The following is a 27,850-nucleotide window of genomic DNA, read 5'->3' as shown; positions in this document are numbered from 1 at the left end:
TTCCGGGGTAGGGCCTGTGAGGAGCGGAAGTGCCGTGTGGCGCTCGGGGTCTGGTCCGGGCGGTGGTCGGCAGGCTTCTGTCCCTCGGCCCCAGGGTGCGCGCGGACGGTCGGGTGGGTGTCAGGCGCCTGTGTTGGCCTCGCAGCCATGAACCTGGAGCCGCTGCGGAAGCGCGTCCGGCAGTATCTGGACCAGGTGCGCGGCGGGTGGCCGGACGCTGGGTGGCGGGGCGGCGGGGCCTGGCGGGGCCTGGCCGGGATTGCGCAGCCGCTAGCTCAGATCGTGCGTGGACTGCAGAAGCGGGCTTGGCTTGGGGGGTGTGCATTGTGGCGTTGGAATCTGGCCGGACGGCCGGATGTCTCTGGGAGGATTCGCTGTGGTTCCTACTTGGCTGACTATGTGTGAGTCGTGATACATGCAAGCTGTCTCCAGTTAGGACTTAAACAATACCTAATACTACATCTGCAGCCTCTGCACCTCCCTCGAGTGGACAACAGGGAGTGTTTAAGAAAGGGTGTGTCTCTGGAGTCACGTCATCGTGACGTCATTTGGGATTTTTTGCTAAAATGCTTGCTCTCCCGATAGATGGGAAACGGAATTGATGCTAAGTGATTTGGCCAGTTGTTTGTGCTTTGCTGGTAGGCTGCGTGTTAACCAGCAGTCAGTTTTGTGGTTATTTTCTTTGGCATTGAGATGTAGAGAGGATAATGTGGGCCTGGTTTCCACTCCGGGGGCATCTGTTCTGGGCATAGTCTCAGCTCCACAAGGCTTCCTCCTGTCCACCTGTTTGGCAACCCTGTTCTGATTGCATCCTGGGGAACCGAGGCAAAGGCAGTAAGCCCGCGATTAACACTAACCACGACAAATTCATGAGTGTCTTTCCGCTGTCATAGTATTCTGTTAGAGTTGGCCGTAGGAGATGATTTGCCCATGGTCATTTGAAATATTTGGGAATCGAGTGCGCTATTAAATTCTACTTTGGGGTTCATTTTAGCTTATTGAAAGTATTACTACATAAATGTCAGTACCCTAGAGAGTAGATGACCGCACAATAATCGCTTAAATTATTTACTGTTTTGGCTATTACCTGATACATTTTTTTGGTAGTGTATGCATTAAACTGCTATCTTGAATTGTATTTATAAAGGTCTTACAGTGATGGACTAAGAGTCATACTAGCTGAGCTGTAACATACCAATAATTGATGGGCCTCTTGCTCCATTTTAGAGCTTGCTGTAGTGAGTTGTTGGTTTTGTGGGTTTAGACTAGTAGGTATCTGTTCAGAACTGTGGGAGCAATGGCAATCACCCTGTGTTTGCTTTTTGTATGCAGCAACAGTATCAGAGTGCTCTGTTTTGGGCAGACAAGGTAGCTTCACTCTCTCATGGTGAGTGACATGCGATTTTTTCCCCCTAACTAATCTTTAGAAATCTCTCCACGAACCTCTGACCACTTGTGTAATTTTGCCCCTTAGAGGAACCCCAGGATGTTTATTGGTTGGCTCAGTGTCTTTACCTCACAGCACAGTATCACAGAGCAGCCCATGCACTCCGCTCGAGAAAACTGGACAAAGTGAGTACTGAAACTGTGGGCCTCAGAGTGCCCCAACTGTACAAGGTGTCGTTAGGTTCTTTTTATTATTGTTGTTGTTATTATTAATTTTTTCATGTATTTTACATACCGAGCACAGTTCCCCCCTCTGTGTGTCATCGTGTCCTGTTCCCCCCCCACACACACAATCCACTCCTCTGTCTGTCCCCAGTCAGAAAGGGGCAGGCCTCCCATGGGAGTCAACAAAACATGTCATATCAAGTTAAGGCAGGACCAAGCTCCTCCCCCTGCATTAAGGCTGGGTGAGGCATTCCAGCATGGGGAATAGGTTCCCAAAAGCCAGCTCAAGAGCCAGGGACAGATCCTGGTCCCATTGCTAGGAGCCCCACAAACAGACCCCGCTACAGAACTGTCACCCACATGCAAAGGGCCTAGGTTGGTCCCATGCAGGCTCCTTATCTGTCAGTCCCACGAGCTCAGGTCATCTGGTTTTTTGTTTTGTTTTGTTCTTTATTAATTTTTTTGCATTTATTTTACATACTTGTTAGGTTCCTATATTGGGTATGTGCTCTGTTTTTGAGTTAATATTAAAAAGAAAATGAGTTTGTTTGTTTTTATGTGAAGAGACAGTTTTTAAATATTTTTTTGTTTTTATTTGTGTGAGTGGGGAGATGAGTGTGGGTGCCCTCTGAGTATGTGTGTGTGTGCCCTGTGAGTATGGATGCCTCCAGAAACTAGAAGAGGACATTGGATTCCTTGGAACTGAAGTACCAGCTGGTTGTGAGCTGCCCATTGTGGGTGCTGGGAACCAAACTTGGGTCCTTTGGAAGAGCAGCAAGCACTCCTAACTGCTGAGCCATCTCTCTAGCCCAAGAGAGAGTTTCTCACTCTAAATCTCAATCATTTATTTCCCTCACTTGCCCACTAATCTAATCTCTAAGTTCTCAATATTGTGTTTTTGTTAGTTTGGTTTAAATTTTGCTTTAAAAAAATTTTTTTTGCTTTTAAATACTATACTTGTTTATATAATCTGTGTGTGTGTGTGTGTGTGTGTGTGTGTGTATGTCCGTGTTTGTCCGTGTTTGTCCGTGTGTGTCCGTTCGTCCGTGTGTGTCTGTGTGTGCAAGCACACACAGACAGGCACCTGAACCACCTGTGGGACTTTGTCCTCCTTCCGTGTGGGTCCCAGGGATCAGACTCTGGTCCTTGGTCCTCAGGCAAGCACCGTTACCTCCTGAGCTGTCCTGACGGCCCTGTTTGCTTGTTCTGAGATCAGGTCTCACTGTTTGGCTTGGTCTGGTTTCCAGTTCCCAGGCTCAGGGCAGTTCTGCCTCAGCCTCCTGCATAGTTGGGATTACAGGTGCACACTCCTTGGATCCCCTGCACCGTAACATCTTTATGATGGATATGGGCTAAAACATCTAAGGGTTTTTTTAAAGCTGTAAAGGAGAAATACAGCTCTTTAGTTCATGTTTATAGTTTTCTTTTAAAGTATAGGTGTGTGTTATTTTACATATTACATGCACATGTTATACATGTGAAGTGTTTGATTACTTTTTGCCTTATTTTCTTTTCTAGTTGTATGAAGCATGCCGATACCTTGCAGCTAGATGCCACGTAAGTGTGCTCAGTTCATTTATTTGGTGAAAATTTGACTTATATGAGCAGTATGCATTCTTCATGGATGTGTGGCTGTTTGTGTTCTGGAGGCTGAAGCTTGGTGACTTGGTGGAACATTTCATAAAGAATGTTTTTTTCTTCAGTAGTATTTCCTATAAAATATTGATTCTTAATTCATAAAAAGCTGATGTGCATGGAGAAAGTTGTAGTGTAGGTGTTTAAATTTAAATAATGGATGCGGTGTTCATTGCCCTTTTAAAGTCTAGAAGCCATAAGTGATGAATGGCTCTTCCGTTCTCTTCTTAGTATGCTGCAAAAGAGCACCAGCAGGCTCTTGACATTCTTGATATGGAGGAACCAATTAACAGAAGGCTCTTTGAAAAATACCTGAAGGATGAGAGTGGTTCGAAGGACCCTTCCAGTGACTGGGAAATGTCACAGTCCTCGGTGAGTAGTGTAATTAGCACGTTTCAGCAACAGCAGCGGAAGATGCCCGCCTCACACGGCAGAAATCCTTCTACATGTGTATGGTGCATACAGAAGTTAGAGTTACCTGCTTGTGCCAACTAACGGAAGACTGAGGCATTTCTGACTGCATGCCAGTTTGAAGCTGTGGTCTCACAGGCGCCTGGAACTGCACACAGTGGGTGGAAACCTCTTCCTCTCCTTTCTGTGATTTGTGCATATGCAGGGGAATCTTAATTAGCTTTGATTGTTCACAGAAAATAATTTGTTATTTACTTGATAGCACATAATAGTGTCGTTTGCTATGTTTGAGTCTGTATTATTCGTAATTCCACAAAATTGAAACGGACTTATAGTAACAGTTAATCACATTCTTAGATTAACTTGGCTCATTATTCTTTTTAGCAGTTTATTGAGATGCAGTTGCACCCATTGTAAGTGTACAGCCCGTGGCTTTTCGTGTGGTAAGCCTGTGCCAGCCTTACCTCCAGCAACTTGAGGGCACTTTTATCATTCAGAGAGAGCTGTACTACTTGGTTGTTAATCCAGATCTACCTGTCTCCCTCAGAGTGTAGTTACGAGGGAGCTGGGTTTGGTTACTGTGCTTTTCACTAGGACAGTGCAAGAATATTATACATCTGGGTATCTCTCTCCCCTTCCTTCCCTTTCTCTTCCTTTATTAATATAATGTACTTAGAACTATGTTAATTTTCTGCTAGGAAATGCGTATATTTCGTATCTTGGGATTATTATTTTTGGGTCTTGTCTGTTACCTGTTAGGAATGCATGGCATACTTATAATGCATTGTTTGTTTTATGAAGTTACTTTTTAAAAACACCTCAGAGAAAACTGCCCACGTCTAAGACTCTCTTCCAAAGGCCATTATATTTTAAATACTGATTTATGGATTTTTGCCACTTGTGGCTTTAGTTGCCTATCGTGAGTCATCAGTGACTTAGCATGTTTCTTAAGGTTTAAGGCCTTAAGAACTTGCAATCCTCCTTCCTCAGTTTCCCAGGTGCTGGGATTCTGGCCTGGTGAGAGTAACACTTTGCTTTGCTGCTGTTTATCTGTTGGTTTATGCTGCACTTTGGCAGTTGGGATGACACTGTGGACATAGTAAAGACTTCTCAGTCTTTTACTAGTACATGTCTCTTAGTCAAAAGTTAGTTTTACTTAGTGTGTAACCGGTTGTGTTTTCCCAACAGATAAAGAGTTCGATTTGTCTTCTCCGAGGGAAAATCTATGACGCTCTAGATAACCGCACCCTGGCCACCTACAGTTACAAAGAGGCTTTGAAGCTGGATGTCTACTGCTTTGAAGCATTTGATCTTTTAACATCACACCACATGTTGACAGCACAAGAAGGTCTGGGAACTCCTGCGTTGGTTGTTGTTGTGAGGAATGGTTAATACTATTTAGTTTGTCTTATTTCCGGAAATCTGTGTAATTGAGAGCAGGGTACACGATAGGCTGAAACAGACCTGCGAACTTCCCTAATGCCTTCAGGTACGAAGCACATCACGAACACAGTGTAGTGCAGTATCTGTTGCTGAGAGTCTTGGGGCTGTGGTGTCGTGAAGTCTTGAGGAGTGACATGAGGGGTCTTGTAAACCACGATTCCGTGATTTTCATCCTGGCCACACCTTAAATCCCTTGTTTCCAAGTCCCAAAGTCAGAGCATTACACCAACAATCTCTAGAGCTGGGCTCTGTGTGCAGTCGATTTAAAGCTGCCAGGTGACTCTAACTTACCTCAGGACTGAGAGCCACTGATGATGTGTGAAGTAGGTAATCGAGGGAACAGGAAAAACAGAGTTGGTATGGTAATGGCGCTCATACCAGACATAGCCAAAATAGTGAGTGCTTCGTAAACCACTGGCCTACTGGCAGTTCTGAAGACCTTGGGACAGGTGGAGTTAGGAAAATGGCTGCTGGCATCTAGTAGAGGCCCAGGATCCCGACGACCTACTGCTGTGCTCAGGTGCCTTGCACAGAGAGAGCGGCCATGTGTCAGTATTGTCCTCCCTAAGGCCTGTGTTTTCACCTGGCTGATGAAGAGGACCAGCTGGAGGTCTTCTGGCCCGGCTCTTCCGGTGTCTGAATTCTCTACTTTGATTTTGTTTTCTCCTGACTTGCTCTACATAGATAGCGAACTATAAAAGTATTTATTTTCAATTTGCTGTTTTCCTGTGAGTGTTTTGAAGACTTTGTTTTTCTTTTTTTCTTACCATTTTTAAGAAAAAGAACTTCTTGACTCACTGCCTCTCAGCAAGCTCTGTGCTGAAGAACAAGAATTGCTCCGATTTGTGTTTGAGAACAAATTAAAAAAGGTAAAAATCTGAGCTGACATTTCCCTTATGTAAATAACTTCTTTAACATTGGCCTTTTTCTTTTATTAGTTAATTTTGTGTATGTGCACATAATGTGCATGTGTGTATATATGTGCTCTTGCCCACACATGCAATGGGTGTATGCAGACCTGAGCTGAAGTTGGGGTGTTTTTCTCAGTCACTTTTCCACAGATTCTCTCATTGAACCGCCTCTTTGGCTAGAGTAGCTGGCCTTGAGCCTGCAGCATTCACCTATTGCTTAGTGCTGGGATCACAGGCCTGTGACCATGCTCAGCCTTTACATTGGTGCTGGGAAGTGCTGAGATCACAGGCCTGTGAGCATGCTCAGCTTTTATATGGGTGCTGGGAAGTGCTGGGATTACAGGCTTGTGACCATGCTCAGCTTTTATATGGGTGATGGGAAGAGATCACAGGCCTGTGAGCATGCACAGCTTTTATATGGGTGCTGGGAAGTGCTGGGATTACAGGCCTGTGACCATGCTCAGCTTTTATATGGGTGCTGGGGAGTGCTGGGATCATAGGCCTGTGAGCATGCACAGCTTTTATATGGGTGCTGGGAAGTGCTGGGATTACAGGCCTGTGACCATGCACAGCCTTACACACATGCATGGGATTGGAATGCAGGCCTCGTGATTGCACAGCAAGTGTGTTGTGCCCAGCCTGATCCAGTTCAAAGAAATGGTTTATTAATGTAGCATTTGCCAAAATAGTCAGATTATTTAAATATATGAAAATGCTTCCTGAGTAGCTGTTTTCTAAACTTGTATGTAAAATATTTACTACTACGGAACTCTGATAAAATTGAAAAGGGAAACTTCCTGAGAGGAGGACTACTAGAACCCGAGGTTAACCATGTCTCATGCAGTGTCTTCACGTCTTAGATAAAACATGGACTCATTCTGCCTTTGCCTTTGTTATTGTTCATTTTATGTATAAATTTCTCTGTTTCAGTATAATAAGCCCAGTGAAACTGTCATTCCTGAGTCGGTAGATGGCTTGCAAGAGAATCTGGATGTTGTAGTGTCTTTAGCTGAGAGACATTATTATAACTGTGATTTTAAGATGTGCTACAAGCTCACTTCTGCGTAAGTATACTCACTGTTTTTGTGTAAGAATGTGTGGTTCAGTCCATAGCTGTCTAATTCACAGATGTGTGCTCTGACAGTCTCATATTAGTTGTTGATAGTTGAAGTGACCTTTACCATTTCTAGAGTACTGAACAAGTTGCTGTATTTAAAGAACAGGTTACAGACACACAGTTACTGATATGTGTAGGCTTGCTATAGTCACTTGGGAAGAATATACATGTCTGTCTTCCCAAGCCATCTGCTGACTCGGGAATGACAATTTCCCTGGGCTTACTCTACTAAAACATAGAAATTTATACATCAAATAAACAATAACAAAGCAAAAGGTAGAACCAGTCCATGCTACCCAAGAGGTCATAGTTTGAAGATACCATTTGTCCCATGGTTTTGTAAAACTCGCCATGTGTTACCATTGGCTCTAACAGTCCTCTGTCTTGCATATTCCTAGCTAAACCATCTCCTCCACATACTAGTTTTCCATTGTACCTCTTCAGACATCTTAGCTAAATTACATTTTAGAGATTTTTGTGACGCTTTGGTTTTTTGTTTTTGTTTTTCAATGTTTGAAATCACAAAAAATATTAGTCAATAAATACTTGCGATCTATTTAAAAATGTATACTATATATTCTTTTTAACTAGTTAGACTATGTATTAAAATTCTGTTGATTTTAAAGTAAATGGAAAGGCTAAAGTTTATTTTTATTCTTTCCAACTGAACTAGTTGATAATTTTTATTTTATTTTGTGATAGTGGAGATTGATCCTAGAATTTGTTCATTTTTGGCAAGTGTTCTGCCCCTGAGCCCCAAACCTTTATATTGATACAGGGTTTTAACTGAGTTGCCCAGGCTGGCTTTGAACTTGTGATTCTTCTGCCTTAGCCTCTTGAGTAGCTGGAAATGTAGGTATGCACTGTGAGGCCTGGCTTCCCTTTCCTTGATAACGTAAGCATTGCTCTAACCAAAGTGAAGGGTTACAGTTTGCAGCATCATATGTGACTTTGTAACAACTAAGCCTGGTGGGTGATGAAGATGCCGCCCTACCGCCCTCCAGGTAGTAATGTGCTGCTTCCACTTTCAGAGTGATGGAGAAAGATCCTTTCCACGCAAACTGTTTGCCTGTGCACATAGGAACTCTCGTGGAGCTGAACAAAGCAAATGGTGAGGACTTACATCTCCAGTCCCATAATCTTACCAGCTGAGAGTGACCTCAGCCTCCTGATCCTTCTGTCTCTACCTCCCAAATGCTGGGATTATAGGCATGTGCCACCAGGCCAGGCGTTAATGAAGGAAAAAAAAAGAGTATTCTAAACACTGAAATTTTGTATTGCAAACCCTGGCTACTTAAGATACAGCATAGCAGAGCCCCACAGCAGGAGTAATACCATCATCAGAATGACTGGTGATCTGTCTCCTGGCAGAACAAAGTATTCCCATCTCCCTGCTTCCTGTTTCCTTTTCTCAAATGTGATTTGTGGTTCAGAGTGTATTAGCTTTATTAAGTGTCAGTTTTGACTGTTTTCCTTCCTGTCTTGTGTGTGTGTGTGTGTGTGTGTGTGTGTGTGTGTGTGTGTGAATTTTTTTTTTTTTTTTTTTTTTTAAAGATTTATTTATTTATTATGTATACAGTGCATGTTTGACTGCGTGACAGAAGAGGGTATCAGATCTCATTTCAGATGGTTGTGAGCCACCATGTGGTTACTGGGAATTGAACTCAGGACCTCTGGAAGAACACCCAGTGCTCTTAACCTCTGAGCCATCTCTCCAGCCCCATGTGTGTGAATTTTTGAGACAGGGTTTCTCTGTATAGCCCTGGGTGTCCTGGAACTCACTATGTAGACCAGGATGGCCTCAACCCCAGAAATCCACTTGCCCCTGCCTCTCAAGTGCTGGGGTTAAAGGCTCTGCACTGCCTGGCTCCTATCTTTTTTGTTGTTGTTGTTTCTGTGATAAACATGAAGGTTTGGATAACAGTTTGATTGTAGGTGACTGTGACACTCCATCCCAGCCTGTGGCATGAGATGCATGAGTTCTCAGATGGATGTTTTAGACGAACCTCTGCCACACCTTAAGTGCTCAGGTGGGGCGGCTGTGCTCATGTGACCCACCATGTATCCTTAGTCCACTTAGACAGTCTCTCAGCTAGTGCTCAGTGCCTGGATTGGGACTGAAGCAGAGTGTGTGCCAGGCGGATTTGCACTAGAGGGGAGAAGGTGTGAGGTTGTTGCGTGAGAATGGTTGATGGGTGGAAGGCCACGGCTGAAATTGAAATTATTCATATCAAACTACATTTTTTTCCCTTTTTCCTAAAACAGAACTTTTCTATCTTTCTCACAAACTGGTGGACTTATATCCAGGTAATCCTGTAAGTAGTACAATTTTTTTTCTTGCCTAAACTTTAAGAAAATATTTTGCTAATATATGGATAGTAGCTTATATTTTTAAGTTCAAGCAAGTAATGTTTATGTTAAAGCATTGAGACAGAATCTTCTTGAGATAATAGCAAACGGCTTTAATGTCTTTCCCACGAAGCCATTTTTACTTACGTTAAAGCAATAATTTAGAGTAAAAACTTTTTCTCTGATTTTAGAAGTATACATAGTCCTTTAATATGCTGTACAGATACACAAAATTCTGAGTTTACCACATGCTTCCCACTCCTAAGGATATAACTGTTCACAGCCTTCTGTGTGCATGTGTGAATCACCACTGAGCTCGTGTTGATTGCTCCCACACCTCCAGCATCAGAATAGAGAGCTAAAGAGTGGGAATCAGAGGCAGGCAGGAAATGTGTCTTTGTAGACAAAAGCGGCGAGCAGAGACTGAGCCTCAGACAAGAAACCAGTGTAGGGGAACCCAACTAACTGAAAATCAGAACCCAGCTAGAAGGCAAGGGAGAGCCAGGGCCAAGCCAGAACTCATAGGCAGGTGCCCTTAGGATCTTGTCCTCAGTAGAAGCCACCTTGAGAAACCTGGAGTATCTGTTCTTACACAGGCCCTCGGTAAATGTATGTGTGATCTCAGAGAATCCCTAATTCAGATGAAAATATGTGACCTGGGAGCATCTAACCTACCCTCTGTCTAGCCTACCTTATTAGATTCCAGTTCAAAATTAAGCGTCTTTGGTTATAGTAAATATTGAACTTTTTAGGTATCTTGGTTTGCAGTGGGATGTTACTATCTCATGGTTGGTCATAAAAATGAGCATGCCAGAAGATATCTCAGGTATGAATTTGTTTTCTTCTCTATGTAGTGGCCCTCTGAGAAGGGAATTCTCGATCATAAGCTTTCATGCATATTATAGGTGTGTTGAAAGTAGTGAGGATGGATAAATACTTCCTTGGGCCAGTTTCGTTCATGTGCATTGTTTATTTGTATGAGTGTCCATTGGGATGCGGTGTGGGGAGATAAAGCAGTGGTCCAGGCCTTGCGCTCCAAGAGCTTAGATGTGTTTTTAGATGTGTTGTTTTATTTGTAAATGAGAACAGGAAACAGAATGATGTAGTTTGAAAGGCTGTTGTCCTTTACACTGTCAGCCTTAGCTTTTGCTAATAGTGAAAACACATTCGACTCTGAGTGAGTTAGGGTAACGCAGTGTGACCGTGGAGTAAGTGGGTTCCGGGAAGGATCTGCTGTGGTTTTGGCTTATCTTGCCCCAGGGTGCCAACATGGCACCTGGCTCAGAACAGGCCCACATCACGTGGCCATTGGTGGCACCAGTGTCACCCCGGTCACAGAGTGGGCTACTGCAGGAGTAGTATTTGTAAGCTGCACACAGTATGCTAATGAGTTCAGCTACATTCTCTGAAAAAGCACAGGACTCCTAAAGTTCCTTAGAATGTGTATATTGTCTTAGTTTAGCTGCATTAACAATCGTCCGTGTTTGTTAGTTTATTTACTTGATGTCATTAATGTTTTGACACCATCTACTTAGAAAGCTCAAGTTGGAGAACAAATACAGTACTGAATGTTGATTTTGTTTCAGCAAAGCTACCACACTGGAGAAGACCTATGGGCCTGCCTGGATCGCCTATGGGCACTCCTTTGCTGTGGAGAGCGAGCATGACCAAGCCATGGCGGCTTATTTCACAGCCGCGCAGCTGATGAAAGGGTACGCACCGCACAGCACCTTGACCAAATGCCAGGGGAGGGCTCTGCTTGTGAAGTGAGGCGAAATTTCCCTTAGGAATATTAGTGCCATTTGGTTCCTGAATTAAACAAAATGTCAACACTTGTCCCTTAGGTAACAGTCTGTATTTATAAAATATCTGTGGCTATGGAGGGGACAGGATTCTCTTCAGTCAGTGCAAGAAACTCGGAAATGAGACCAAGGGGAGAGGTGAACTGGGGAGCCCCTCACCCCCCTTTATTTACATGCTCATGAAGAATGGGAGTATTCATAGTAAAATCAGGATGTCTTATCTGTTACCGAGTTATTCGGTGTGTCCTGGTTGTGCTACAGAACTGCATTTGCTGCTCTTTGAGGTGTCAGGATTGTATATGCAGGATCCAGTGATGGTAACTCGCTCCCTCCAATTTCTGACGTTTTTGCTCTATGGATTCTGAACTTCTGCTGGTTTTTAGGTATGGTGTAATTACTGCGTTGTCTTGATCCACTGAGTTATTTATCATACAGAATGTCCCTCCTCGTCCCTGGTATTGTTGTCTGAGGGTCCATTTTATCTGGTACTGTGGGCACACCAGCTCTCTGATTTCTTGCTTTCCCGTCCTTTCAGGTTCCCTTGTAGTTCTGTGAAACTGACTGGTAGTTAGGGAGCTGTGTCCCTTGTAGTCTGTGAGTCAGTGTGTCTCTTGTAGACAGCACACAGCTAAGTCATTTTGAACCAGCTGTCTGTGTGTCTGCTGTAGTGTGTATTCCGTTTGCATGTGATGTAATCACTGGGAAGCTGGACCGTGCTTTCTGCCTGTCGTGTCTTTGTTCCTGCTACGCACTCCTGCTTCCTTTTGTTAGATACTTCCTGTGTGTGTGCTTTACTTCTTTACAGTCACGTCCTCAGTGACTGTCGTGTGGACGAGCGAGAGACTGTCACTGCCCACGTCCTGTGTACTGTGGCTGTCATTCAAGCTATGTCTCACACCATACATTACCAAGGCTTGGAGTTTTCTCAGGTGTCTTTCAGTCATATTGAAGAGTTGCAAGTACATTTACACTGCCTTCTATTTGCCACTGTGGTTACCTCTACCAGACTCACTCAGTTTTGATTGTAAATACAAGTTACTGGAAGCGTCCCTCTGTTAACACGTATGGAACTTGCTTTAGTTTCTCCAGTAGATCTACTAGTGATGGATTCTCTCTGTTATGCCTTGTTCTCGTGGCTCCTTCTACCTATTTAAATGTGTTCATAAACCCTTTTAGCAAAGGTTTTTTATTTCATTTGTTGTGCTTTTCGATTCCAAAATTGCTGTTTGGTTCTCTGTTACAGTTTCCATTTTGGGGACCCTGAAGAGATGGCTCAGCACTTAATTTCTCTTGCAGAGACCCAGATTCAGTGTCCAGTACCTACATAGCAGCTCACAGCTGCTTTTAACTCCAGTTTAGGGGAATCTAATGTGTCTGCTTTTGGCCTTCACGGCTCCTGTACACATACATACACTCAGTCACCAACATATATAAATATATAAAATTAATTAATTTTTTATTGCTATTCTTTGATGGGGCATTGTTCTTATATTTTTCATTAATTTTGCAACATAATTTTATAAACATAATTCTTTGAATATTAAGCTAGCTTATTTAAAATATTGTCTTTTGTTTTTTCAAGACAGGGTTTCTCTGTGTAGTTTTGGTGCCTGTCCTGGATCTTGCTCTGTAGACCAGGCTGGCCTTGAACTCACAGAGATTTGCCTGGCTCTGCCTCCCAAGTGCTGGGGTGAAAGGCGTGTACCATCGCCACCCAGCCTTAAAGTATTGTCTTTTAAGTCCAACATTTCATCTTCTCTTAGGATGGTTTCTGTTGACTGCCTTCTTTTCCTGTTTGGACTGTACTTTAGAATTAGAAAGAAGTAAATGATAGGATGTAAAACTGACAAATTTCCATTGCATTACAAAGTTTTGATTATTGAATACGTGAAACTTTCAAATATTTTCAGGTGTCACTTGCCAATGCTGTATATTGGACTAGAATATGGTTTGACCAATAACTCTAAACTGGCTGAACGATTCTTTGGCCAGGCTCTGAGCATTGCCCCGGAGGATCCCTTTGTCATCCATGAGGTTGGAGTGGTTGCCTTTCAGAACGGAGAGTAAGTACCAGAGGCCTCAGCCCTTGAGTTGGCTCTTTGTAAGTGGGGCCTGGTCCCTAAAACCTCACTGACCAGACTTGCTCACAGTGGATTTTTATTTTTAGATTTAAGAGGCAGGGAGGAATTCAAAAGTAGAAATTCTCTTCTTGGAGTCTCTTCAAACACTACACTATGTTCTGGTCCTCCTTTAATATGAGCTGCCACAGATTCCAGTACCCACGTGTGGCCTGGAGGCCCACAGAATCTTTAGTCGTCTTGGTCAACTAGATGTTCGATTCACACATTTGAGAAAGTTTTTCACATTATCTTGTGATTAATTATTGTTAGGACAAAAAAATTAGACCACTTAGAGTAATCCAGTCTCTAGTTTACTCAGAGTAGCTTTTCTGTAGCTTGAATATCTGTAGAATAAGCAATTTGGAGTCATACTCAAAGAGAAAACTACACGTTGCATTATATATTATACATCAATGTAAGCACAGATCTTCATTGTTGTGTTCTAAAATTTAGGTTATGGGGTTATGAGAGGTGGCTCAGCAAATAAGAACACTTTGCTGCCTTTGCAGAGGACCAGGGTTCAGTTCCCAGCACCCACATGGTGGCTCACAACCCTTTGTAACTCTGGTCCAGAGGATCCAGTGCCCTCTTCTGACTTCTGCAGGCACCAGGCATACACGTGGTGCCCTTACACACATGCAGGCCAAACACTTAGACGCATAAAATAAATAAATCTTTGAAAGTTTTCAGTTAGGTTATGCAGGTATTCTGGAGAGGGCTTATGACTTTAGAAATAAGGCTCATCACTGCATGTCTCTGAGTGTCTGCCTGCATGTTTGCATGTCACATGTGTTCCTGCTGTCTACGGAGGCCAGAGGTGCAAGATGGGTGGGAGCCACCTTGGGGGTCCTGGGAATTGAACCTGGATCCTCTACAATAGAAACAAGTGCTCTTAACTGCTGAACCAATTCTCCAGCCCCATGGAACTTTGGAAGTAAATAATATCTAATGTATTTCCTCCTCAAATTTCACAAGTACTTTTTCTGTGAATTGGCCTACAAAAATCCCTTGTTCCCCAAAACCAATACTCAAAGTGATTTTAACCTTAACACATGGGATGTGAAAAGCCCAAGTCCCCTGAAACTTCGTTCCTGGCTGATCTCACACAGATTGTGCTCAGTGTTTTTTGTTTTTTGTTTTTTGTTTTTGTTTTTGTTTTTTTTTTGTTTTTGTAGTCTGTTTAGCGCTGTGGTTTTCAGTGTTTTTGTTGCTAACTTTATTATCTAAAATAATTTCCAAACTTACCGCTGCCTTTGGTGAGACCTAAGCAGCCATCATGTGCCTCCAAGGGAATGTGCACTAGCCGAATGGTAGGTGAGTGGTTGTACTATTGGCTTAGGTTCAGTGTTAGTGAACGGACAGTATATGTTAAAGAAGGTTAGTCATTGTTTACAGTCTATATACCACTGATTACGAGAATGGACTCTCTCCCCTAAATCCTGAACCTGTGTGATGTTAATATCATACAATTAGCTATTTGTCTGGCTCAATTTTTTTCTTACTTTCTTGTTTCTTTTGCATTAAATTTTTTTGAGTTATCGTAAGTGATGAGTTTCATTATGGTATTTTGTGTATGTGTGTCATTGTACTTGTTTTTATTCATGGATTATTTTTAGCAGTTTCCATGTTATCTACTAGAGATATTCAAATTTTCCTCAGTGTTTATCCTTGCGATTTTAAATAACTGTTACCCCCGCCCCCTTCTATTTTAGATGGAAAACAGCAGAAAAGTGGTTTCTCGATGCTTTGGAAAAAATAAAAGCAATTGGAAACGAGGTATTGTATGTGATACCTGCACAGACACACATAGACACCCCTGAGCACAGTTACTGTGGGACGTGGGAAGTGCGGGCAGGCTTCTCCTGGAAGAGAGCGGCCTAATGTTTGACCCGACAAGTAACTGACAGTGTTATGCTTATCAGCTGACATTTAGACCACAGAAGACATAAGCTCATCGGTTCTTAAAGAGCAGTTACTGGGTGTGACAGGGCAGCAATCAAAACACACAAGGTGGGTTTGTTTTTAATGATTTCTGATGGTTGGTGGAAATGCTGGTCGTGTATTTGACATTCCTAGAGCTTCAGAGAGCCTCCTCTTTGATTCAGTAAGGAATGCAGTTTGCCAGGAGCCCCACCTCGGTAGAATTAGGTGTCACTCAAACTCAGGCCTTCTGTTGTCTTCTTGAATTAATGCGAATGAATTAACCTTCCCAGTGGTAAGGCTGTGCACACACTGGTATTGCTCATAAGTGGTTATTTTAAATGGAAGCGTGTGTACCTAAGAGATGTGCATGTGGCTGCTCTTCTGATTTCTAGTTTCTTTAACCGGTCTTTCTAGTCTTACTCTGTCAGAGTTCCACACCCTGGTTTTAATTTGTACATTTGTGCTCATGGGCTCTCTTCTTCTGCGTTTGTCTCTCTCTCTGACAGACACAGCTTCATTGGGCTCCACCAGGGACAGTCTGCCTGTCCCCATAGGTTGAGCTCTCCTTGCTTTGGTCTTTTATTGTTTATCATTTGACTCACAAACATATTTCTGTGTGTTCCACATGTATGTCTGTAAAGCATGTCTTTTCCTCAACTGAGTCATGGATAGTTCTGAATAATACTAGTGTTTTTGTTAGAGTAGGTTTACCACTCACCACATCCCATCTTTGAGACAATTAAACATCTTGCCATCCACTGGCCCAGCAGCAGTGGCATCACCTGGAGCTGGTTACAAATACAGTCCTAAGACCTGTTAATACAAGTTACAGTTTTAGCAACACTCTGAGTAGAATTTCATGGATAAGAAAATTTGAGAAGCACATTCCTGAGCCACTCCTAAAAATGTTTTTTCTTTCATAGGCAGTTTGCAATCTTACAGAAACTTAAGTATAAGAGCATATTACAGTTGAAGTACCAGCATGCCAATTAAAAGCTATAAGAAAGGAAAATTCTGTTTTGCTTTAATAAGAAACTGCATCAGGCCCAGCACTCGGGAGGCAGAGCCAGGTGGATCTCTGTGAGTTCAAGGCCAACCTGGTCTACAGAACAAGATCCAGGAAAGGCGCAAAGCTACACAGAGAAGCCCTGTCTCAAAAAACCAAAAAAAAAAAAAAAAGAAAGAAACTACATCAGATGATCAGCTGTCAAACTAACTAGAGAAACACTCATACCTAAGAATCTCAAAAGGATTTTTTGTTTGCATGGGCTGAGCTCCTAAATCTCATCCTTAAAGCATTGGAAAAGGTGGCCCAAGTTTCTTTATTTGCTTAACATGTGTTTAATAAGTACCAGCCATGAGCATGGAACTAAGCATCAGATACAGTAAGAACTATTTCCATATTTCCTGCCCTCAGATCCACTAGAAAATACAAGTAGGTAATTTGCAGCAGTAAAGCAGTATGATTAAGGATATGAAGATACCACACGCAAGGGTTGTTACCCAAATGTGACAGTGTCCAGGAAGGGTTTGGGGTGTGTCACACACCCCATCCTTAGTAAGCAGACATTAGCTAGACAGAAAGAAGGAGTAATGTATTTCTGAGGCAGAAATGGCATATGCAAAAATCTAGCTGATTCATTTTGTTTTGGATCTGACATTTCAGAGGATATCAAGAAATGGAGCAGGAAGGTTAAATGGGTGTTTAAAGGCCTTGAAAATGGTGTTGGGGAGTTGGCAGATTATCCTGGGAAAAGGCTAATGTGAAGTTTCAGAAGAAGAATCCATTGCTAAGTTCGTAGGATAGGTGCTCAGGCCAGCCTTCTGACACTGGGAAGCCAAGGTTTACACAGTTGGAATTGTGCCTGCCAAGTAAACTGAACAAGCTCTGGGGAGTCTTAGAAAGGCTGGGATGTCCTGTTCCATTGAGTGGCTGGTTGGACATTTGGGATGAGCTTGAATGACCAGGGAAAGATAAATTGATAAGGCACACTGAATTGGAAGTGCTGTAACATTTCTAGTTAGAAATATTTAGGAGGCAGATGGCTGTCCAGATCCAGGATTTCAAACTGAGCTCTGGGCGGCAAGCGTCTTTGGCATGGGTGGACTTGGGACAGAATTGTGCTAGTTACGGTAAAGTGCTAGGAAGTCTCAGCTGATAGTGAAGAGAATCGGATGATCCAGCCATGCTGCCCTGCAGTGGAGGAGGCGCTTGCCAGGACAGAGCCCAGCCCGTGACTTGTGGGATGTGAAGTGATTCTGTACAAACAAATTAGGCTGAACAGTGACGTGGAGCTTGATGTTGCTCTGTTTTAGGTAACAGTTGACAAATGGGAACCTTTGTTGAACAACTTGGGGCATGTCTGCAGAAAACTTAAGTAAGTGAAGTAGCGCATTTTCCGTTACATTCTTTGTGACTGAAAGTTGGTTTATTTTGAACGGCCTCTCTGTGTTTTCATTCCATGCTGTCCTCCAGTCCCTGTACTTGGCTGCTCAGATGCAGCAAGCACCGTCATCCCCTTTTCCTGCTTCAGTTGTATGCTTTTATTTTAGAAACATTCAGAAATATAGCCACGTCTTTGTTTTTCTTCCCTTACGTTAAAAAACTTCAGTGTTCAAAATTAATTTGGAAGCACCTGAATGATGAAGTCTAATTAAAACCATACCCATATTCTGGCTTTGTTTCTCCATAATTTTCATGATATAATAACAGATGACAGTTAAAATGGGTTCTTTGCCTGGAAATGCACTTCAGTTAATAGAGTGCTTGCCAAGAAGCCCCGGTTCGCCTTCCAGCCTTGTGTAAAACCGGGCATGGTGACGTGTCTGTAATCCAGTCCTAAGTATGTGGAGACAGGCAAATCCAAAGTTCAAGGTCATCGAGGCTACATTGTGAGTTGGGGGCCAGCCTACAATACATGGGGGGGGGGGGCTGTTTTGTTTGAAGTAAGTCTTGGGAGCTCTAGATTGTTCAGCAGCTAGCAAGTTTGCCAGCTATGCCGACACACATCTAACACAGGTGATCTCCGGGACTCGGGGTATGAGCCAGGAGGATTGCCACAGGGTTAAAGGTCAGCCTGGGCTATAGAGCGAAACTGTCTCCAAAAACCAGACACATGGAAGTGGCTTTGAAAAAGGCTGGAGTAGGGATACCCCTAAATATCCTTATGTAATACAAGAGTCTTGCCGCTAAAAATAACTGAAATACAGTGGTGGAGGTTGGGCGGGGCAGGAGGGGTTCTGTTGGAGAATTTCTTTGAGTATTGACTATCCGTTGAAGCACTAACATTTCCCAGACTTTCACTAAGTGGGAAGCCTTTTCACAAAAGATGCTTACAGAGCAAATATTCCAAGAACTTTGGAAAATGCTATTCCAAGTAATTTATATGTTAAAGTGTGGTAGTTTGAATGTAATTGGCCCCCATAAACTCATAGGGAGTGGTAGTATTAGGAGGTGTGGCTTTGTTGGAGGAAGTGAGTCACTGTGAGGGTGGGCTTTTGAGGTCAAGCTAGGCCCAGTATCTCAGACCACTTCCTGTTGCTTCTAAGTCAAGATGTAAGAACTCTCAGCTCCTTCTCCAGCTGCCATGCTGCCATGCTCCCCGCCATGGTGATGATGGACTGAACCTCTGAAACTGTAATCCAGCTTCAATTAATTATTTTCCTTTATAAGAGTTGCCATGGTCATGGTGTCTCTTCACAGCAATAGAAACCCTAACTAAGACATAAAGCAAAACTCTTGGTTGTTTTTGATTGTCTGGGTATAGAAGGGTTATATATCAGGAAATATTGGTGTGTGGTGAAGCTCAGTCTGAGAGTCAGGGACTTTCTGACTGGTGTCCCCTCATATGGCACAGAGGACAGCTGTTTTATGCTGGAGTTTCTCTTCCAGCTAAGGGGCATGCCAAGAAATGAGTGAATGAATGACATTCCAGGAAATGAATGAATAAACAAACAAGCATCCTGATTTGTTTTTTGAAACACTAAATAGCCTTGGCTGTGCGGGAACTCACTATGTAGACCAGGCTAGCCTCAAACTTAAAAGATCTGCCTGCCTCTGCTGCTTGAGTCCTAGGATTAAAGGTGTGTGGCACCATACTCCACAGGAAAATGTATTTTACGATGTTGAAATCTATAAAAGTAAATATGGATTAGTTAACATTCTAGACTATATCTCTGAGGAAAGTCTGTGGATTCACAAAGACAAATGGAATTTTTTTCTTTTTTTTTTTTTTTTAAAGATTTACTTATTTATTGTGTATACAATGTTCTACCCGCATGTATGCCTGCAGGCCAGAAAAGGGCACCAGATTTCAGTATAGATGGTTTGAAGGCACCATGCAGTTTCTGAGAACTGAACTCAGGACCTCTGGAAGAACAGCCAATGCTCTTAACCTCTGAGCCATCTCTTCAGCCTGACAAATAGGAATTTTTTAACTAGCTCTTTTATTGTACCCAATAATTATTGTCTTCCCTCCTTCTCCTCTTCCTGTGTCCTTTTTCAACAGAAAATATGCTGAGGCGTTGGATTACCACAGGCAGGCACTGGTGCTAATCCCTCAGAATGCATCCACCTATTCTGCTATAGGATACATCCACAGTCTGATGGGCAACTTCGAAAATGCTGTGGACTATTTCCACACAGTACGTCTTTAACTTACTTACATCTTACTCTGAATATGGTTAATATGTGCTCCTTGTTTTCAGAAGATCTTTCTTAGGCAACATTTTACTTATTTACAGGTTTAAACTTCTTTAGTAACTCTGTACTTACTCTTTTCTCTGCAGAGAAAGTATGCATATTTTATAGTATTCATCAAATTAGTAGTAAATATGAGGCTGGTCTGTAGCTAGAGTTTTCCTGCCTTGCCCACAGTCAGGACAAATCTTTGTCACCTGCCAGTCCCACAGCCGCTCAGACCCAACCAAGTAAACACAGAGACTTATATTGCTTACAAACTGTATGGCCGTGGCAGGCCTCCTGTTAACTGTTCCTATATCTTAAAGTAAAGCATTTCTACAAATCTATACCTTGCCACGCGGCTCGTGGCTTACCAGCATCTTCACATGCTGCTTGTCCTGGCAGTGGCTGGCAGCGTCTCCTTCTGCCTTCCTGTTCTTTTATTTCTCCTCTCTGTTAGTCCCGCCTATACTTCCTGCCTAGCCACGACCAATCAGGTTTTATTTATTGACCAATCAGAGCAACTTGACATACAGACCATCCCCCAGTACAGCCAAGTGCAGACCATCTCAGACACCTGCACTCAGGCCCATGGTCCTAATCATCCTCTATGCAAACCTGCTGGGTAACGCCACAAGGAACCCAAGAAGGGCTCCCACAGGACATACATTAACATCCCACAGCACTGGTCCTGCATATGCACTAAGGTATTTGTCATTCAGTCTCATCTGGGTTTTGTCCAAGGAAGAAGAGCAGAAATTCCCATTTACATAAAAGCCTTTGAGAACTCCCTGTCTTCCTTCTTAGAACTTGTACCATTAACTCCGTGTTCCCTTGGGAGATGAGCAAAAACACTCCACACATTTATCACAACAAAGAGTCTTGTCTTAGTTCACATACCTTACTTCATGAAGATCTGGAGTTTGAGGTAGGTCTTTTTGAAGGTCCATAAAAAAGAGGGGGAGTGATAAACGGAGCTTTAATAAATAAACACAATGACCTCAGAGGGAAAAAAATTATCATAATTATCTCCTATCATTTTTGTACTCTTCTGTACCTAGTCGTTAAGTTTTTATTGGCACTCTGGTATATGCATTACACACACACACACACACACACAAATGAAGTAAATGGTTTCCGTCTTCAGCCTAGGCAGGCGGTGTCATTTCATCCTTACACGGTGTCCTGGTGGCAGCACACCTAGCTCTTCTTGAGTCTGGGTTTCACGAGCTGCCGATACTGTTTTGCAACTCTTATAAAACGCTCTCAGATTGCTGACTTGTCAAAAGGTTTTAGACAACCACACCGTTCCTAGGTTACCCTTACATAGTCTTCATGTGGTCTTCTCCCTCCTGACCATGAGCTACACCCTTCCTAGGCGAGGCACCCGTATTACAGCTGTGCCTGGTCATAGCAGCAGGAGGTACTGCCAGCTGTAAGACACCATGGTTTAGAAACATTAGAATTTGAGACCATGTGGGCCTTAAGCTCAGTTCACTAATGATGTGTGGAGAGACAGTAATGTATGAAGCAATGCAATACTTCTTTTCTTCTTTTAGTTTTTTGAGACAGGGTTTCTCTGTAGCCTTGGCTGTCCTGGAACTTACTCTGTAGGCCAGGCCTCAAACTCATAGAGATCTACCTTCCCTCTGCATCCCGAGTGCTGACATTAAGGGTGTGCACCACCTGGCTACCGTAATTCAAAGATAGATTTGTTGGTGTAATAGGTTCATAACTGGTCTTTAAAGATCAAGTAGCAATTTTCAGGCTACATGAAGTCCTAAAGTTAGCCCTATGGCTATGGGACTGAGCTTACCCTCAGAAAGTTTTATGATCTTACATGATCTTTTGAATGTATACATTTGAATATTAATGTAAGTAGCCAATCTTTAATTCAGTTAATGCACAAGGTTCACAGAACTCTGAAGAGACAAGAGTGGAAAAGTGTGATGAACATCCCTGACCCTCACCTGCTGTTAGCAGTTACCAGCTCATGCCCAGTCTTGTAGCGAGGTACTCACCAGTACCTGTCTGCCCTATTCTGGACCCCTCAGAATGCTTCGTGAAAGTATTTGCTAACAAAAGGGAAGGGATAACATTTTAGTAACCATGCTTGGTCTCTTTTGGCAGGCTCTTGGTCTTAGGAGAGACGACACGTTTTCTGTTACGATGCTGGGTCATTGCATTGAGATGTACATTGGTGATTCTGAAGCTTATATTGGTAAGATTAAATCCTTCTCCTGGCAGTGTGTTATACGCTGTCTGTTTGGTCTCTTGAAATCTCACCCAGTGTTTGGAATTTAAGGAACTTACTTGTCAGAATAGTGTAATATGAGTTAGTTGCTCATTTCAAGTTGAGTACTTGCTATACATAGAACATTTGTGAAACATGGTGTACCAAAGAGTTAGTCTTATTACATGGTAGTTGAGGAAATCACAAAGATGTTACTCTACAGCAAATGAATGACTTTATTCTTGTTGTTTTATAATACAGAACACAACATAATAATCTACAAGTTAATGGAACATTAAGATACCTTTTATTTAGTAAATAGTGATTTATAATACTTTGAAGTACTTTTATAACGATAAACAATAAGACAATTTTAAATACAATTGCTATACTTGGCACTTCTTTAGGAAGAAGTATTGTGAGGTCAGGAGAGCACATTGAGGTTATATGTTAGGATCTGGACCTGGGGGTAGGTAAAGATTTCTTTAAGAGACTTGAAAGAGGGAAACATGGAGAGGGGGAAATGATAAATTGAACGTTAATAAGATGCAGAACTAACACCATTACAAGAGAGAAAGGCATGCCAGTAACTGGAGGAAACGACTCACAACACAGCGTGTCAGAAAGTTCACGTGTGGGCCGAAGGTGACGATGCCCCAGCGTGCAGAGAACCTCGGGTGACTGTCCAGGCAGCTGGCTGTTTCTGTCATAACTCACATTTTTTGGAAGTCGCTTGTTTGCACTTCCTGTTTTACTAGGTAATATTATTTCTTTCTCGGGTCTCTGAGGGAGTTGAAGATTAGATAGTTATATTTTCCCTTGTTAAGAAATTTCAGAAAAGAAACTCACTAAGAGGTGTAAAGTGTATAAATTTGAAAGACATCATAAAATAGTTTTCTGTTGGTAATACAAGATAGGATAGGAAGTGAATTAGGTACATTTTGGACTCACCAAAATAGGATAAATAACGGAATATTTTCGCTGAATTTGTCAAATGCAAATGGACTAGACATTGTTGATGTATTTATTGCTTATATATATTGTATATAGTTATTGTACTTATTGTATATAGTTTTTTATATTAGTTATAATTTTTTTTTTTTTTTTTTTTTTTTTTTTGGTTTTTCGAGACAGGGTTTCTCTGTGTAGCTTTGCGCCTTTCCTGGAGCTCACTTGGTAGCCCAGGCTGGCCTCGAACTCACAGAGATCCACCTGCCTCTGCCTCCCAAGTGCTGGGATTAAAGGCGTGCGCCACCACCGCCCGGCTTTAGTTATAAATTTTTTATTAGACAAAAAAGGGGGAAATTTGGTGATATTTTATTTGTGCAACCCAATAAAGTTTATCTGAGGATCAGAGGAAAAAGCCAGCCACTATATTAAACATAGAAATCAGACAGTGGTAGCACATGCCTTTAATCCTATCATTCATGAGGCAGGGATCTGTCTGGATCTCTGAGTTCAAGGCCACACTAGGAACAGAGCCTTAAATTCCAACACTAGTTAACCATAAAGGTTCAGAGGTCTGTACAGACAGACAGGAAGTGACAGAGCTAGGCAGGAAAAGGAAATGATGATGTAGCTAAAGAGAGACAGCAAATGAGATAGCAGAACGGAAAGGCATATAGGCATGGGTATACAGGAAGTAGGGCTCCTTTGGAAGCTGAGGGTCGGTAAGGTGAGGTTGGCTTGTGGCTTTTCCTATTCCTCTGATCTCAGGTTTTAACCCCGGTATCTGGCTCTGGGTTTTTTATTTAATAAGACCATTTAGAAATTTGTCTACATTCATATCTAGAATAAAACAAAAATCCTGCAAGAAAAAAAATGCATTAAAAATGGGCAAATATGCTGGAAGGGGTAGTAGTCCATGTCTGTAATCTTACCACTTGGATTGCTGCGACAGGAAGATAAGATGATGCAGGTCAGCTTGAGCTATATACACAGTCTGAGATTCCACTGTGTGTGTGTGTGTGTGTGTGTGTGTGTGTGTGTGTGTGTGTGTGTCTGTGTGTCTGTGTGTGTGTGTCTGTGTGTGTCCGTCCGTCCGTCCGTGTCCTGCCCATGAAAAGGGGCAAACACTGGAAGAGTGGCATGTAGTTAGGAAGCACATTGAAGGTATTCAGCAACACCTCTTACCTGGGAATGGAGCTGCTGTTGACATAAGAGGCCACCATGCAGCTTCCAAGCAGCTAGTGCTTTTAACCACTGAGCCATCTGGACAGTATTGGTGAGGATGTGGAACAACTGACATTTCTGTGGTTTTGATTATGGTAGAGACAGGAATGAATAAAATCTGGAAAACTATCCAGTGTGTTGCCAAAGTTACCAGTTAAATGTTGCTGAGTAATAGGCTGCCCACATTCAGTGGTTTAATCAACAGTAATGAATGGTTGAGTTCTGTGGGTCACTTGAGTGACCTTCTCCCGGGCATTCTGGTTCATTATTCATGTGGCTGTGTATGACCGGTTCTATAATGGGCTCACCAGTGGGTGGAGGACCTCAGCTTGGACAGCCAAGTCCTGAGATTTTCATCCAAGGCTACTAAACAGTGTAGGTGCTCTCCGAGATTTGAGATGGAATTAAATTTCAAGACCCTGAAAGTTGCACATCACATTCATCATACTCTGTTCATCAAAACAAACCACATAATTAATCTCAGTCACTGTTGGAGGAAGGCTTATCGTAGGTCAAGGATGCTGAACTATATACATTCTCACACACACACACACACACCCAAGACCCAAGGTAAAAAGCTTACCACCAGTAGTAGGCATCCCCTGTGACTTTGGGGGCGCGTCTGAGCTCTAGCTTCTATGTCAGACTTTTTGTTACTGTGTCAAAATTACTTCATAGAAACAATTCAAAATTACTTTATAGAAGCAATTCAGAAAAGTTTTATTGTGATGCAGTTTCAGGAGTTCCAGCCTAAGACATGAGGAAACAGAGAGATTACAGCCAGGAAGCCAAGGGAGAAAATGCTGTGTTTGCTGGCTTTTTCCTTCTCTCTCCTCTCCCGTCTGGGCCCCTAGCTTAGGGGTATTCAGAGCAGGTCCTCTGCTCTTCACTATTCCTCCTAAACCTGCCTTTACAGATACACCTCAAGTGTACTTTAGAAATCGCTGAGGTATTTCTCAACACATTCAGGTTCCAGTTATAATTTATACTTACTGTTTTTATTTTAGGGTATTTATTTATTTATTTATTTATTTATTTATTTATTTATTTATTTATTTTTTTTGGTTTTTCGAGACAGGGTTTCTCTGTGTAGCTTTGCGCCTTTCCTGGGACTCACTTGGTAGCCCAGGCTGGCCTCGAACTCACAGAGATCCGCCTGGCTCTGCCTCCCGAGTGCTGGGATTAAAGGCGTGCGCCACCACCGCCCGGCTATTTTAGGGTATTTATGTCATCCTCTGCCAGAGTACCTAGTCTTGAAAGCTATTAGTATAAAATGCAAAATGTTTTCAGTTATGTCAGAAATTACTGAACCTAATCTATCTGATTAGATTGGCTCAAATATATATTAATCTTAATGTTTTTATAGCCTTTGATATAGCTTGACACTATATATCAGTTTCTATGAGTGACTGCCCAACATGGTTTAAGGAGTAGAGTTACACAGGTTTTGGGAATCGTTAGCTGTGGAGCCAGGAAGGAGCCATGACTGCATGTGCTTTGAGAATGTCTCAGCATCTCCGTTGAGAATGGTGGAGATGAAGAAGGAAAGGAGAGAAGAATGGCATCCCCTTCTGACCTGTGTCCATGTTCTTTAAAGTACAGTTGGGCTTCAGTGGCAGTAGCGTAACTATTAATGATGAAACTTCACGTTTTCTAATTATGGTGTTTCTTTTTAGGAGCAGACATTAAAGACAAATTAAAATGTTATGACTTTGATGTGCATACAATGAAGACACTAAAAAACATCATTTCACCTCCGTGGGATTTCAGGGACTTTGAAGTAGAAAAACCGACCACAGAGGAAGCAGGACTTGCACCTCTGGAAAATGCCAATAAAACTCCAGATTCCAGGCCTTCCTTGGAAGAAACCTTTGAAATTGAAATGAATGAAAGCGACATGATGTTAGAGACATCTATGTCAGACCACAGCACTTAACTCAAGACATTGGTCCAGGACCTACCCCCACCACCACCCCACACCCTGCCACGTGCTATGTAGGTCAGTATTCCCTTGTATCCGTGCTAGTCTTAAGAATTTCCCGCTTCCTAATGTGAATCCAAACTACATCTCTATGTTGAGGACCAGTGGCCTGAATTAAGAGATGGGATAGCACACTTTGACAGCAGATGTTTGCTGATCTTGTGAACCTACAAAGTAGTCATACATAATAGAATAAAGATAGCAAACTGTTCATTGTGTCTTTTTCAGAATAAACTCATACTTTGAAATAATTTTTGAGAAGTTTCTAAGATAGTAGAGTGTATCAGTTGCCTTTCTGTTGCTGTGATAAAATCCTATGATCAGGGCAACTTACTGAAGAAAGCTTATTTCTTACAGTTTCAGAGGGCTGAGTTTTATTGAGACAGGGTTTCTCTGGTTAGCTTTTGGAGCCTGTCCTGGAACTTACTCTGTAGACCAGGCTGGCCTCAAACTCAGAGATCCACCTGCCTCTGCCTCCCTGATACTGGGATTAAAGGCGTGCGCCGCCATCACTCGCTTCCCTGATAGTCTCTATGACCCTGTGATACTTTATGAACGCCTCTATCACCTGCATTTCTCTCATTGGCATCTTTCTGTCCCTACAACAACTCATTGAGCTCTGAGCACTCAGTAGCTTTTCCAGCCTCAAGCACCAAACACTTCCATAATCCTCCAAATAACATGGTCAGGTCTGTCAGCAATAGCCCACTATCTAGTACCAATTTCTATCCTAGATCTCTGTTGCTGTGAGAAAATACTCAGAGCAACTTGTGGCAGAGAGAGATTTATTTGCTCCTACAGCTCTTGTCACAATCTATCATTGAGGGGAAGTCAGGGCAGAAATTCTAGTAGGAACCTGGAAGTAAGAACTGCGATAGAGACCACAGAAGAATGCTGCTTATTGGCTTATTTATTACAACCAACAACCTGCTCTGGGTGGAACTGCCCACAGTGGGTGGACCCTCCCACATCAGTCATTAGTCAAGAAACTGTCTGCCTAGGCCAATCTGATGAAAGCAGCACCTCAGTTCAACTGAGTGATTGTGTCAAGTTGATATAAACTAATCAAACTAACATGGCAGTTTACAGGACAGTTAAGAGGGTGTTAGGTCAATCAATGGCTTTGTTAAGGGGGCTAAAGCTAGACTGATAATTTTGGCTCTGAGTTTATAATCCAACTTTGTTTACTTGTGAAGTTACTATCCATCAGCTCTGTACAATCTAACATCTGGGTGTGGGGTTGTGTTTTGTTTTTTTCCTAACAACTCGTCTCCACATTTTTATCAGCCTCTCAAACACACATTTTCTTCCTAATAAGGTTAACAGGCCAGCATAGCTTTTGGTCAGCATAACTGGCTACTCCAAACTGAGCAGGTTCAAACAGTGGGCTCCAAATCCTAGGCTTCCTCGGAACCATGAAATAGTAGAGACTGCCCCTGCTCATGGGTTTTATAGAAGGCT

At 42.5% G+C, this 27,850-nt stretch overlaps 1 protein-coding gene across 3 annotated transcripts; it reads left to right on the top strand.

Annotated features, from left to right (window-relative positions):
* Cdc16 (cell division cycle 16) lies at positions 1-26,640 on the top strand. 3 transcript variants are annotated; one of them, XM_006981278.4, is made up of 18 exons: positions 1-195; positions 1,333-1,387; positions 1,475-1,572; positions 3,130-3,168; positions 3,478-3,618; positions 4,846-5,005; positions 5,878-5,969; positions 6,942-7,075; positions 8,160-8,239; positions 9,394-9,443; positions 10,230-10,303; positions 11,064-11,189; positions 13,190-13,342; positions 15,112-15,175; positions 17,639-17,700; positions 19,831-19,966; positions 22,134-22,224; positions 26,085-26,640. In XM_006981278.4, exons 1-18 carry the CDS (start codon positions 148-150, stop codon positions 26,342-26,344), a joined length of 1,863 nt encoding a protein of 620 aa, XP_006981340.1. In that variant the 5' UTR covers positions 1-147; the 3' UTR covers positions 26,345-26,640. The 3 variants fall into 3 exon arrangements, with proteins under 3 accessions (XP_006981340.1, XP_076409804.1, XP_042118887.1); XM_042262953.2 differs by lacking the exon at positions 1-195 and adding an exon at positions 283-401; XM_076553689.1 differs by lacking the exon at positions 1,333-1,387 and having other exon boundaries at positions 5-195.
* The last annotated feature ends 1,210 nt before the right edge of the window (positions 26,641-27,850 follow it).

Source organism: Peromyscus maniculatus, chromosome 17, assembly GCF_049852395.1.
Source record: "Peromyscus maniculatus bairdii isolate BWxNUB_F1_BW_parent chromosome 17, HU_Pman_BW_mat_3.1, whole genome shotgun sequence".
Lineage (NCBI taxonomy): Eukaryota > Metazoa > Chordata > Mammalia > Rodentia > Cricetidae > Peromyscus > Peromyscus maniculatus.
The sequence above is the reverse complement of the archived record's forward strand: the minus strand, read 5'-3'. Positions and strand labels throughout refer to the sequence as shown.